At 36.5% G+C, this 14501-nt stretch overlaps 1 protein-coding gene across 4 annotated transcripts in view; it reads left to right on the plus strand.

Moving 5' to 3' along the window:
* Window positions 1–12557, plus strand: part of LOC127851694 (hsp90 co-chaperone Cdc37-like) — a 59278-nt gene extending 46721 nt beyond the window's left edge. For 2 of the 4 annotated variants that reach the window (XM_052385541.1, XM_052385542.1), the window contains 4 exons: window positions 1214–1329; window positions 7755–7875; window positions 8680–8748; window positions 11406–12557. In XM_052385541.1, the coding sequence (XP_052241501.1) occupies window positions 1214–1329; window positions 7755–7875; window positions 8680–8748; window positions 11406–11615 (516 nt within the window). In that variant the 3' untranslated portion in view covers window positions 11616–12557. Of the gene's footprint in view, window positions 1–169; window positions 206–370; window positions 407–1213; window positions 1330–7754; window positions 7876–8679; window positions 8749–11405 lie in introns of all 4 variants that reach the window. The other 2 variants (XM_052385544.1, XM_052385543.1) reach the window with 2 other exon arrangements.
* The last annotated feature ends 1944 nt before the right edge of the window (window positions 12558–14501 follow it).

The following is a 14501-nucleotide window of genomic DNA, read 5'->3' on the forward strand; positions in this document are numbered from 1 at the left end:
GGAGGTAAGATGTCTGTGAGGAGACTGCAAACTACCTGGTGTTGTGGTGCATAGACCTGGAGATTGAGGAGGTAAGATGTCTGTGAGGAGACTGCAAACTACCTGGTGTTGTGGTGCATATACCTGGAGATTGAGGAGGTAAGATGTATGTGAGAAAACTGCAAACTACCTGGTGCTGTGGTGCATAGACCTGGAGATTGAGGAGGTAAGATGTCTGTGAGGAGACTGCAAACTACCTGGTGTTGTGGTGCATAGACCTGGAGATTGAGGAGGTAAGATGTCTGTGAGGAGACTGCAAACTACCTGGTGTTGTGGTGCATAGACCTGGAGATTGAGGAGGTAAGATGTATGTGAGGAGACTGCAAACTACCTGGTGCTGTGGTGCATAGACCTGGAGATTGAGGAGGTAAGATGTATGTGAGGAGACTGCAAACTACCTGGTGCTGTGGTGCATAGATCTGGAGATTGAGGAGGTAAGATTACCATAATACACCTACTGGGGATAATGGAGAAGATAGTGCTGTACTGCATAAGGGATTTACAGGAAATGTAAATTGTTAACAATTACACAGTGTAGTTACTGGATTGTCTGGATTTCAAAACAAACGAAGGATATGTAGGTGGATCACATTAGATTTTATTGTCTTTATGTCTATGTTTGTTCTGTCCCAAAAACAATTAAACAATGGGAATAATATTTCTTCGGGATCTAAAATTTAAGGATCAAATACCTATGAAATCCATGAATATAAATGTCCCCTAATAATGATGATTTTTCAGTATTTACTTTTTACTGAATAACTTTCATTACTGCTGTGGTTATATGCTATTAGGGAAACTGCAATCCTCACAGAAAACCCAAACTGCCTGGTCAGGTGGCCACAATTTAAACTCACGAGGCCAATATTCGGGATTTCACCCGCATTACTTAGCTATGAAGTGCGTATCTTTGCACAGTATGTAACTACTGGGACAACACTTGATGCAAATGCATTAAGACCTGTCTGCCCAGAGCATGGCTCACCTATCAATGTTGTAACAAAAATTATACTGATAAACAACCCAAACCACACCCATGTTCTTGTGTTCATAAACGCTGAAAGTGTTGTCCCTGATTCGCCTGCACAGACTGCACAGGCTTATTTAAGTACGACACTTTACACTTGCATTTCCAGAGTGCAGCTCAAATGTTTCCATGTTTTTGTGTTCACAGAAGCATGCGTTGATGGAGCAGGTGTCACACCAGACGATCGTGATGCAGTTCATACTGGAACTTGCCAAGCAGATGGAGTTGGACCCTCGCAGCTGCATCAAACCTTTCTTTACCAGGTCAGTATGGTTTTTATGTCCCCCATACATAGACTGGGGAAGTCAAGGTCATCCTTCAAGGTCAAAGGTCAAATATATGGGGTGACATAGTGTTTCACAAACACATCTTGTTTGGGTCAACTTTGGGGCCAAAATTGGACCCCTTTTCCAATCTCAAAAAGTATATATTTTTAGCTCACCTGAGCACAAAGTTAAATTTGGCCCCATTTCCAATATCAAAAAGTTAATATTTTAGCTGACCTGAGGACAATGTACTCATGGTGAGCTTTTGTGATCACTTTTTGTCCGTCATGCATCGTCCGTCGTGCGTCGTGTGCCTTTAACATTTGCCTTGTTAACTCTCTAGAGGCCACATTTATTGTCCATTCTTCATGAAATTTGGTCAGAAGATTGGTCTCAATGATATCTTGGATGAGTTCGAAAATGGTTACGTTTGCTTGAAAAACATGGCTGCCAATGCCAAGGGGCGGGGGCACTTTTCCTTAAATGGCTATACTAAAATCTTGTTAACACTCTAGAGGCTACATTTATTGTCTGATCTTCATGAAACTTGGTCAGAAGATTCATCCCAATAATATCTTTGACGAGTTCGAAAGTGATGCTGGTTGGTTGAAAAACATGGCCGCCAGGGGGTGGGGCATTTTTCCTGATATGGCTTTAGTAAAACATTGTTAACACTCTAGAGACCACATATATTTTCCGATCTTCATGAAACTTGCTCAGAAGATTTGTCCCAATGATATCTTGGATGAGTTAGAAAAATGGTAACCTTTGCTAGAAAAACATGGCTGCCAAGGGGCTAGGCATTTTTCCGTATATGGCTTTATATGGCTATAGTAAAATCTTGTTAACACTCTAGAGGCCACATTTATTGTCCAATCTTCATAAAACTTGGTCAAAAGATTCATCCTTATAATATCTTGGACGAGTAAAAAAAATGATGCCCTTTGTTTGAAAAACATGGCCGCCAGGGGGCGGGGCATTTTGCCTTATCTGGCTATAGTTAAACCCAGACATTCCCAAAAATATTTTAAGTCCACAGGACATCTGGTCCGGTAGTCTTAGATAACTTGCAGGACCGGACGGAGATTCAGAGGACCGATACATCAATGTACAAACATATCGTATTTATATATTTGTGAAGTTAAGTGTTGTGTTGTTCGGCAACAACTCAGATGCTCCATTAATACTAAGTGTTGGTTGTTTTCCTAAGTCGATAAGTTGTATGGTTACATATTTGTTTTCTTAATTCCAGGGGTGTCAATGACCCAAATTTGAATTCCGGAAAATTAGGCTAGGGGTCTGGGACCGCAGGACCCCAACAGGGATGAAGGGCCGAGTCCCTATGGGGCACAACCCCGTGACCTAGCTTATTGTACTTTTTTGTAGTATTTCTAGTTGCAATTTCTGGTGACTACAGTGCTAAATATTATAAACCATACCATCCGTATCACCGCATGTGTATCGTCATTCTATAAATATATTATAAAGAATGTTGAAAATAAATTAAAATTGACGAATCATACTGTATCCGAATATGACAGTCCGAAAACATGTACATGTTTTGTACATGTTTTGCACATATAATAAAATGTGCTTTATACATATCGTTTGAATGTAGAAAATGTAAAAGAGTAACCAGTAACCTAGCAAATATGTAATCAATATATAATTTGGTTAACGTATTTCTTTACAATATGCTACTGCAGTGATTAACATTGCTATAAATCAATCACTTAAAATTTTAAGATGGCGGACATTAGCAGCATTTCGCAGAATCATAAGATTTTTCGGAAAGTAGCAAAGAGGTTTCGTCAGTTACCGTTCATTCTTTGCCAGCCACTAACCAATTAGAAATCGATAAATAAAAGACTGGACGAAATTGGTACCAAGCGCAAATTTCCGGAATGCCCAGGAATATTCGTTCTCAAATGATCGCACACTGGATCGAATTCTATAAAAATAAATCAACTTTTCTTCTTGAATTATTTCCCGGACATTCGGACCGGCAACATGGCATTTTCAATCGACCTGTCTTTAAAACGTCGGTCAGGTCCGACGGTCCGACACTTTTTGAAATGTCTGGTTAAACCTTGTTAACACTCTAGAGGCCACATTTATTGTCCAATCTTCATGAAATATGGTCAGAAGATTTGTCTTATTGATGTCTTGGATGAATTCGAAAATGGTTATGTTTGCTTGAAAAACATGGCTGCCAAGGGGCGGGGCATTTTTCCTTTATGCTATATATGGCTAAAGTAAAATCTTGTTAACACTCTAGAGGCCACATTTATAGTCCGATCTTCATGAAACTCGGTCAGAAGATTCATCCCTATAATATCTTGGATGAGTTAAAAAATGATGCCGGTTGGTTGAAAAACATGGCTGCCTGGGGGCGGGGCATTTTTCCTTATATGGCTATAGTAAAACCTTGTTAACACTCTAGAGGCCACATTTATAGTCCGATCTTCATGAAACTCGGTCAGAAGATTTGTCCCAATAATATCTTGTTATTTCAGGTGAGCGACTTTGGGCCTTTCAGGCCCTCTTGTTTTGGGTCAACTTGGGGCCAAAATTTGACCCCTTTTCCATTCTCAAAAAGTATATATTTTTAGCTCACCTGAGTAGAACTTGAAATTTGGCCCCATTTCCAATATCAAAAAGTTCATATTTTAAGCTGACCTGAGCACGTTAGCTTTTGTGATCGCCTTTAATCCGTCATTTGTCATCCATTGTCAACATTTGCCTTGTTAACACTGTAGAGGCCACATTTATTGTCCAATCATCATGAAACTTGGTCAGAAGATTTGTCCCAATGATATCTTTAGTTCGAAACTAGTTCATGTTAGGTCAAAAACGAGGTCACTACTTTAAATTAAAAAAAAGCTTGTCAACACTCTTAACCTTTTACCACTTAGATACGTATTTTTACACATTTGTAGTACCTCAGAAAGTTAAATTTAATTAAAGACCTTTCTTACTAGATTCTAATTTTAAAGGCTTTAATTTCAACCCTTAGATACTGAGTTACTCGCACGCTGTTCTGGATTAATGCTGTTTGCACATAGCCATTTTCACTTTGCTTCTAAGTAGGAAAGGGTTAAAGTCACATTTATAGTCACAGTTTTCCTTAAATTGCTATTGTAAAACCCTGTTAACACTCTTGAAGTCACAATATTCATGAAACTGGGTAAGAACATTTGCTCAAATAACATCTCCACGAAGTTTGAAAAATGTTCCGGTTCCTTGAAAAACATGGCCACCAAGGGGCGGGTAGTTTTCCTTATCTGGCTATAGCAAAAGCTTGTTAACACTCTAGAAGTCAGAATCAGTCCAATCTTCATGAAACATTGTCAAAATATTAAACCTAAGGATATCTGGGATGAGTTTGAAAATGGTTCTGGTATGTTAAAAAAACATGGTCACCAGGGGGCAGGGCAGTTTTCCTTATATGGCTATTGTAAAAGTTTGGTTACACTCTTGAAGTCACATTTTAGTCCAATCTTCATGAAAGTTGGTCAGAATATTTGTCCCAATGAAATCCTGCCAGAGTTTGTAACTGGGTCATTTTAGATTTTAAAAAAAACTAGTTTACTAGGTCAAATAAAAGAAAAAGCTTGTTAACATCTAGAAGTCACATTTTAAGTCAGAATAGTTTAGTTCCTTTGTTTCTCAGGTGAGCACCTTAGGGCCGATGGCCCTCGAGTTTCCAAATAATGCCCTAAAATTCACTATTGAACGTTTCCAAATAAAAATAAAAAATGAAAAAAAATTTATCTCAACTTGTATTTCATCTCCCTATCCAGCGATATTATTTGAACACTTGTATTCTCAATTTTTAAAGTATTTGTTACGGGAACAAAACAATAACACCAATTTACCAATTTTAATCAAATTGACACGAATTTTTCCTCAATCCAAAGGGCCCTGACCCCATTTCCAGAATGTTGAGAAAGAAAATCGAGGTAGTCACATTGTCACTATCAAAATGTCTTCAGGGTCATAATTTTATATGTATTGTATTCAGTGTTTTTTTATGGCAATTTTGGGGCCGATATTCGGCCCCATTCCCCTCCAAAAATAGTATATATTTTCCCCCAATTTTTAAATTTTTTTTTAGAAACAACTGCCTCATGAAAGATATATCTCAAATTAATTTTATAAACATCTAACAAGGTATATAACTATAATTAATATGATTTTTGATTATTATAAAGAGTTATATTAAATTAGGTTTTCCCAAATCAGTGGACTTAATTATTATTTTTTCCAAAATGGCCAAGAAAAGGCCTGATGTATCTATATTGTGTCAATATTTGTTGATAAAAACATTCCAATTTGGTCCTTTTTATTGATAGAAAATGCTCAAATTTGCCATTTTATTGATTAAAAAAATCCCAATTAGACTCTAATTGGCTTGGAAAACTGATACTGTGCATGACGGCTGAACTGACTGAAACTAATGTTGAACAAATCATTGATATATATTTAAGAAAAAGAACAGAGACATTCAGCTGTGAATATTACATTCATACATACATGTGTATTCATATAATAAATATCATAACATATAAAAGAATGACTTCTTAATTTTCCCCTTTTCCTAAAAAACGCACGTTTTTCCCCTTTGGACGGGCCCCGCCACCATTCCCCTATAGGTGAAAAAAAACACTGGTATTCCTCCACATGACAGGACAGGCTTTCTAGATTCTATATTTATGGCAGCCATTTATGATGTTTTCACAAATACAACAAACTTTCAGACCAGGGCTCTCACAACTGGGCGACTTCGGCTACAAAGCCGCTTAAAGTTTCAAAACTTCGCCATGTTCTGACCTCACAGCGAAAAAAACTTCGTCTTAATTTTTGCTTTGCGGCATTTACAAATTTTGTCAAAATCCCCGGGAATACACAACGTCTGTCAATAGAATTGAAAACCACGCCTCCGGGCATATCTTGATTGCCGATACAGGCACCACTGAGTGTAACGATTGGCGACATCAGCCAATGGGAGCGTTGTTCCAGCACAGTATGGAGGGATTACGTCCGATGACATGAGCTGAGGGAGAAGTGACTTCTCCCTAAAATCTGATCCAAGCTAGAACCCTGCAGAAAAAGAATTCTTATCATATAAAGGTTTCCTGTTTATTATCCTCCAACGAAGAGGAAGGGATATAGTTTTGGCCTTGTCTGTCAGTCAGTTCGTCCGTCTGTCACAAACATTTCAGGACTATATCTTAGAAACAATATCAGGTTACAACATGAAACTTAATGGGTATATAGATATCAATGAGTAGAAGTGTCATGCACAAGAACCATAACCATACGCTTGGTAAAATAAAAGTTATTGCCCTTTGTTGATTTTGTATGATGTAACTTGTCAGTGCTTTACCTCAGATACTTTACAAGATTTCAACATGAAATATCATGGATGTGTAGCTATCAATGAGGAGAATTGCAAGGCATGAAAACAACAATCCTACACTTTTTCATTTTGCAGTAATTGCCCTCTTCATCCATCAAATAAAATTTATTCAGCAACGGATATCAATTTAACGAATTTGCTTATATTGCAATATATAATGGTTACGCATGGCAAGTTTTTTTTCTGGTCAGATTCTCAAAAAAGTAAGTTTGAATTTGCTGTCATCAGTTATAAGTTCTAAACTTGTTCTTGATAAAACACTCAAAACTTGACAGTGTCTTCTGGATCCCTAACCCCACTTTAGACACTTTCTTGTTCTGGAAATAGGGCTTAATGCATGTGCGTTAACCCTTTAAGCGCTGGAACCGAATTTTGAAGGCCTTTGCAAACAGTTTGGATCCAGATGAGACGCCACAGAACGTGGCGTCTCATCAGGATCCAAACTGCTTGCTATTCTGATAGTATTCTTTGAAAAAAAATCGAAGAAATGGCTAATTTTAGAAATTCAGCAGACGACATTTTAGCAGATGACAAATTTCCCAGCATGCAAAGGGTTAAGTGTCTTCCTAGATTATGCTGTGCAGTCTTTACAGGCTAATCAGCGAAAACACTTTCCTCTTGTATGGGTATTTTCATTTAACCCTTTGCATGCTGGTAAATTTGTCGTCTGCTAAAATGTTGTCTGCTCAATTTCTAAAAAAAAGCATTTTCTTTATTTGTTTTCAAAGAATACTATCCGAATAGCAAACAGTTTGGATCCAGATGAGACGCCACGTTCTGTGGCGTCTCATCTGGATCCAAACTGTTTGCAAAGGCCTTCAAAATTCGGTTCCCGCACTGAAAGAGTTAAGGGATGTTTCATATAAGTAAAATCCAGTCTAGGAGGGAAGTGTTGTACCAGAATAGCCTGTGCGGACTGCACAGGCTAAATCTGGAACAACACTTTACGCACATGCATTAAGCCCAGTTTTCCCACAACGCCCTGATGTATGTTATACAGGATCAAGCAGGCCCAGAAGGAGTACCAGGATGCGTTCAATGATGAGCTGTCAGGGTTCAAGGAGCGGATCCGTACCCGCGCCAAACAGAAGATTGAGGAGGCTATCAAGGAGCATGAGGAGGTGAGGGTGGGGACAGGAGGGTGGGAAAGGAGGGGGGGCAGAGAGGTGGGGGACAGGAAGGGGGGGACAGGGAGGGGCAGGGTGTCAGGGCAGATTGAGGAGGCTATTAAGGAGCAGGAGAATTTGGGCTGGTCTTGCTATTTTTCTTCAGAATGGCTTGTTCTGTTTGAAGTATATTACATGTTGATAAATGTTCTAGAATTAAATTTACAAAGAATTAGTAATTCATGTTTTTCATGAAACTTGTGTTGTGGATCTTGACATGAAACTATTGTACTGGATCTAGAAATTAAACTATTGTACAGGATCTAGACATAAAACATTTGTACTGGATAAAGAATGAAACTATTGTACTGAATTAGGACAGGAAACTATTGTACTGGTTCTAGACATGAAACTATTGTACTGGATTAAGACATGAAACTATTGTACTGGATCTAGACATGAAACTGTTGTACTGGATCTAGGCATGAACCTCTCAAACAGGATCTCAACAAGAAACTCTTGTACTTGATTAAGACATGATCCTATTGTACTATATCTAGACATAACACTATTGTATTGGATCTATACATGAAACAATGGTGCTGGATCTAGACAGCATTGTACTGGATGAACAAACATTCCTGTAAGAACATATAGGTTAAAATTTATTATATTATATATTTTCCACTTGCCATTACAGCAATTATTGAAACAGAAAGTGCTATGGTTGTAAACATTTTATGTCCAATCTCTATGTGTATATGGTATGTTATCATTGCCGGTTCCCGGAAAGCCACTAACTGTCCTGTGTATTTGCAGGAGGAGAGACAGAAGAGGCTGGGCCCAGGAGGTCTGGACCCTGTGGAGGTGTTTGAGTCACTGCCAGATGTGAGTACCAGTTGGGAGTTATAGTTGAACGTCACCCTGGGAAATCTGGGCTCAATGCATGTTCATTAAGTGTCATATCAGATAAGTCCTTACTGGCTAATCAGGGAACACACTTATCACCAACACTGGATTTTCTATATAGAAAACAAAGCCTTAAAAAGAAAAATACCATTGAAACAGAAAGTGTTGACCCTGATGAGCCTGTGCGGACTGCACAGGCTAATCTGGGACGACACTTTACACACATGCAGTAAGCCTAGTTTTCTCAGAACCAGGCTCCATTTGTCAGAACTAAGGTGATGACTTTGTTGCAGACAATATTCTTCCTTTTTTTCATCAGAATGGCATGAAATTGTTTTAATCTTTTTTGTGTGTTTTTTTTTTTTGTTACAGGTGTACAGATACACTTATTTGCATTGTAAAGGGACATTTAAATATAGAACAAAGTCATTATTAAGGAATGTTGTCTGCATGACTAATTGAAACTAAAGCCTTGAAGGATGATGCACAATTTGTTCACATAAGCCTCGCAGTACTTAAATTGTTGTCACAGACTTTCCAATTTTGACAATAATGACAATTAGATTTTCACTAATGAGAGACTGTTGTTGAACGGAAAATGCCATAAAAGCGGAAAGTGTCGTCCCTTATTAGCCTGTGCAGACTGCTTATCTAATGCGACAGCTAACACTTGTGCATTATGCTCCAATAATACATACCTTACTATATATAGTAACAAATGTGTACAGTTTTTCATGCCATTATCACCATTGCAGGGTCATTATAAATAATCGGCCCTCAGAAGGTGTGCTCATGACGTCTTAATCAACTATGATCAATAACATTAGGCCGAAAATCAACATAAGAATTGAACATAGTTATACAGTAGATTCCACTTATATATATCGGATAATCGAATAATCTGGTTAATTGAATAGAAATTGAAAACACAAAACCATTTGCATCTCTTCACATTGTAAAAACATCGCCTAATCTGATAGGAAATATGGCGTATTAAGGTTAATTGAATAGCCAATTATTGATTGCACACTATAATCCAGCGTAGAATCTCATAAAAATCCAAGGATACGCATTGTATCGACGATTTTGACAGACACGCTCCATTGACTGCCTTTGTTTTCATTTCTTACCATGCATGTACGCATGTATGCGGGGTCTGTCAAGCGTCTCGTGACTAACAGGTGTAGTATGCGGGCCAAGTACAAAAAATGCAAACACTGGAGTCTCCGGTTAAAACTGACGCAAATCACAGTTTGCAGTCAGACGCAAACTTTCGAATGCTAACTGTCGAGTAACACACTTCAACAGTTTGTTGCTGATTAGAAACAATTAAAGAGTTTGTTGCCGATAAGAAACAAACTGTTGATGTGTCTTGCTCGACAGTTTGCAATAGGTGATGGAATGTGACACTATATTCTCAGTTCGTGTATGTATTAATATATTAATAAAAAAGAACAACAAAATATGTTTTGTGTAATCGTTTGTACGTGTTTCTCGTCAGTATACTCGTCAGTGCCAATGTACATCTACAATTTAATGTAACCTGTGAGTGACTCAATATTACTAGTGGATTATTTTTCAATGCACTGTATAATGAAGAAAAAACAACTTTCTGCGCTTTTCTATGCATTTATTGAATAAAACAAGTTTATTTAGCAATGTATTTTACAATATAGCTTTGAAATAGGTTAAAAACACGATAACATACACACATGTATATGATAAACAGTGATAACATTGGAAATATAACTGAATCCATGTAATTGAATACTCCAAATAATTGAATGTTCGGACGTGACAAATGGGCTATTCAATTAAGTGGAATCTACTGTAATTACACGTAGCACACAATTTGGTCAAATATCGATTGATACTGAAACTCATCTGCACATTAAATTGAGTGTGCTTTAACAAGATTCGTCAAACAGCAAAATTTATAGTAAAAGACACACCTCGATGACAACTTAAATCCAGTTCATATAACACTAAAATAAAGATTTGTTATTCCATTTTCTGTAATTCCAATCGTTTATCTATATTGATTTTAAATCACACTTTTTTTAAACGTTTGTAACGGATGCTAAACACTGTCACCAATACGATTTACGAAATTGAATGTCGAAGCGATTATTTTATTTTATTTCGATTGAAGCTCAAAATTATGCACGACAAACACACAATCCGAAATATGTTTTGGAATCGTTCGATGCTTAAAAAATATTTAACTGTTAAATAAAAACCCTCCAAGTCCAAATTGTTGTCCTTAAATCCAAAGTTTCGTCATTGAAATTACGTCACATGAGATACGTCATAAATTGCGTAATCAATTGAATGAAAATAAAAGTACGGAAAGCTGGTTCTTCATAAATTTGAGTGAAGGACCAAAATAGAATGATAGTATGACTCAAAACCTGTGCCCATCTATAATTTAGTATAAAAGTAAGGTATATATTATAGAAGTTAAAAAAAACGGCTGAGCCTCGGGCCATTATGCTCCCTGCTGGCCGATTATCACTGCCCTGCCGGGCTGAGCCTTGTATTATCCTCTTATAATCACATAGGGAGGCCCAAATGTCTATTGGCTAATTTTATACATTATTGCTCAAGTTTAAGTACAAACTTTGTTCTCCCTGCAGACCATGAAGGCGTGTTTTGAGAGCAAGGACATAGAGCAGCTACAGCAGGTTGTGCTGGAGATGCCAAAGGCAGAGGCCGAGTATCACATGAAGAGGTGTGTTGACTCAGGTCTGTGGGTGCCGGGCGGGGGGTCGGGCGTCCAGGAGACGGGAGCCCCGGGGGAGGGGCAAGAGGAGGGAGAGGAGGAGACGTATGAGGACGCGCAGTGATTGACAGCTATGGTGACATTTGATTGACCGATTGACAGCTGAAGAAAATGGACCTCTAATAGTTTCAATCTTGTTTAACACATAAAATTGATTCTCGCCATCATAAAATTATTTCTAATAAATGAATGATTAATTGAGAGCTTCATAGCAAGTGTGAGGCGTATGAAGAGTTTCAGGGATTGACAGCACTATGACAAGTGATTGACAGCTGAACAAAAGGAACCTCTATAATTGTCCATCTTCTTTTACACATAAAATTGATTCCCACACTTTTATTACTCACAAATTATTTGATACAAAAATATATAAATCATTATTTTAGAGTTTTATAGTAAGTGTGATAGAGGTTGTTGTTTTTTTGCGTACCAGACAAGTAATTGAAAAAACTCTCAAATCACCAATCTGGTAGACGGATACGCATAATAAAATTATTGTCCTGAACAAAATTTCCATATCCGTCTTTTGTTGTGTGTAAATTGAGTTGATTGATGGTTGATTATTGATATTTGAACCTTTAAAATCAAATATTATGGCCCATCTGTTAACCGGTTCATGTATTATTGGTAAACTACAACTGTTATATACATTCTTACAGATTATTGTGAAGCATTGTTGCATTTTGTGTGTGATTTAAAGCTGAAAAATGAACCTGATGAAGTATTAGAACTGTAATGAACTTTGTGTCATATTGCCTTATTTCATACATGGCTGTCACACCAAAACGTTTTCTTAGAATTTGTGTTCAAATATAAAATTTCTTTCGAAATTGTTTGAAATACTATAGAACTTTTTTCAACATTAAGTAAAAACAAATATCTTAAAATTACAGTTGTAATACCTATAATCAGCAATCATTTGTACAAGATGGTATATTTAGGTTTTAACCCATTCATGCCTAGCGTCCTGAAAAAAGGACATTGCAAACAGCGTAGACCCAGATGAGACGCCGCATAATGCGGCGTCTCATCTGGGTCTGCGCTGTTTGCTTAAAAGAAATTTCTTTATGAAATATTCTAAATATAGAAATAAATATACATCCCTAATTTTGGAAATAAATTGATCCAACTTAGAAGGATGGGAGAGTCCACTGGGCATAAATGGGTTAATATTAACACCTAGCTTCAAAGAATACTATCAGAATAGCAAACAGTTTGGATCCTGATGAGACGCCACGTTCTGTGGCGTCTCATCTGGATCCAAACTGTTTGCAAAGGCCTTCAAAATTCGGTTCCAGCACTGAAAGGGTTAAAGCATGTGTATTGAGGATGTAATTATATACATATAAACATGTTAACATTTATTTTCATAACATAATAATCTCACATCAATGAATTCATCTGTTCACACATTTTATTCATTCTACAACATATCTATCAAGTAAGTTATTCTAAAAAAAATGTTTAGTTCATTCTATCATTTGTAAAAGAATTGCTACCATTGTAATGTTGTGCTTGTAAAATGTACATGACATTTTTTTGCTGACCACTCAAGTAATTACCTTTTGTTGTGACTTGTTCAATGGAATAAAACCAAAATATTATGTTATTTACAATAGTTTAAAAGAATACTGTCACGCATGGTATGAATAAAATCCTCATTGCTCCTACATTGATACATTTGCCTAAGATATGCTATATTGAATAACAGCATTTAAAGCAGCCATATGGTATGTTCTTATTGTTTTGTATGTACATCATTATTTTAAGGGACTTGTAGTATGCCCTCTCTGTATCTTATTTCAATTTCTGAACTTTTCCTGTAATAATTCTACTATTGTCAGTGTACAATCCATTGTTAATGCTGACAGGCCTTTTCCTGGCCATTTTGGGAAAAAATCAAATTTCAGAATTGGTATTTTTTCTCTCAAAACGAATTTAATCTAATGCTTTATGATTTTTCAAATAAGAAGAACAAGATCTTATAAATTATAGTTATATACTTTGTTATTGAATTAAACTTGAGGTAATATAATCATTAGAAACTTCTTTCTAAAAAAATAAATTGAGGGTAAATTGGAAATTTTTTACATTGGTTTCACCAGTTTGCTTTTGGAATGGGTCTGTTTAACAGACCGGTATAAACGCCAGGAAAAGGCCTGAAAAGGATCAGAATAAAACAAGTTTGGTCTGAGATCTATCTCTCCGATAGGCTTGCCTCTTACCTTCTCCAAAAATTACCATAAGGTTAACGTTAAAACAATTTCTGCAACAGAAAAAATAAAAAAGATGTATGAATTAACATATACTATCACACATTTTGCATGTCTGTTATTTTCTAAATATTACACAGGTTAATACGTGAAAATATATTATTTTTCAACTGCATAATTTCTATTTACATTTTAGTAAATATTTGACGTCTCACAGAATTTTAGAATGTATGTAAAATATCATCATTTAATGATCATCTGTATTAATTTCATATGAAAATATGACAATTGTAAATAAGTGTTATTTTTTCATTTCAAGTGAGTACCATAAATTGCATTAATGTGACCAATGAAATTGTAAAGTGTTTGTTAATTGTACAGCTTAGTGTTAGCGTAGTTCTTACCCTTTATTGTATTTCACTAGCATGTTCATAATTAAGAATAAAAAATTTGAGAACAAGTTTGTGTTGGTTAAATATTTACTTAATGCTTTCCCACTCAGAAGAAAGTGAAAATGGCTATGTGCAAACTCAAGTAAGAAAGGTCTTTAAGTAAATTTAACTTTCTAATTGACTACAGATGCGTCAAAATATGTTTCTAAGTGGTAAAGGGTTAATGCTTTATTTGATGTATCTGGAGCTGCAACATTTTGCCATAATTTCAGAGTTCGCGTTTAGGCTGTCAACAACTGTTAACTATTTTGACCTTATAACTCATCGCCAGTTGCATCTATGGGA

The sequence above is a fragment of the Dreissena polymorpha genome, chromosome 11, assembly GCF_020536995.1.
Source record: "Dreissena polymorpha isolate Duluth1 chromosome 11, UMN_Dpol_1.0, whole genome shotgun sequence".
In the NCBI taxonomy this organism is placed as follows: domain Eukaryota; kingdom Metazoa; phylum Mollusca; class Bivalvia; order Myida; family Dreissenidae; genus Dreissena; species Dreissena polymorpha.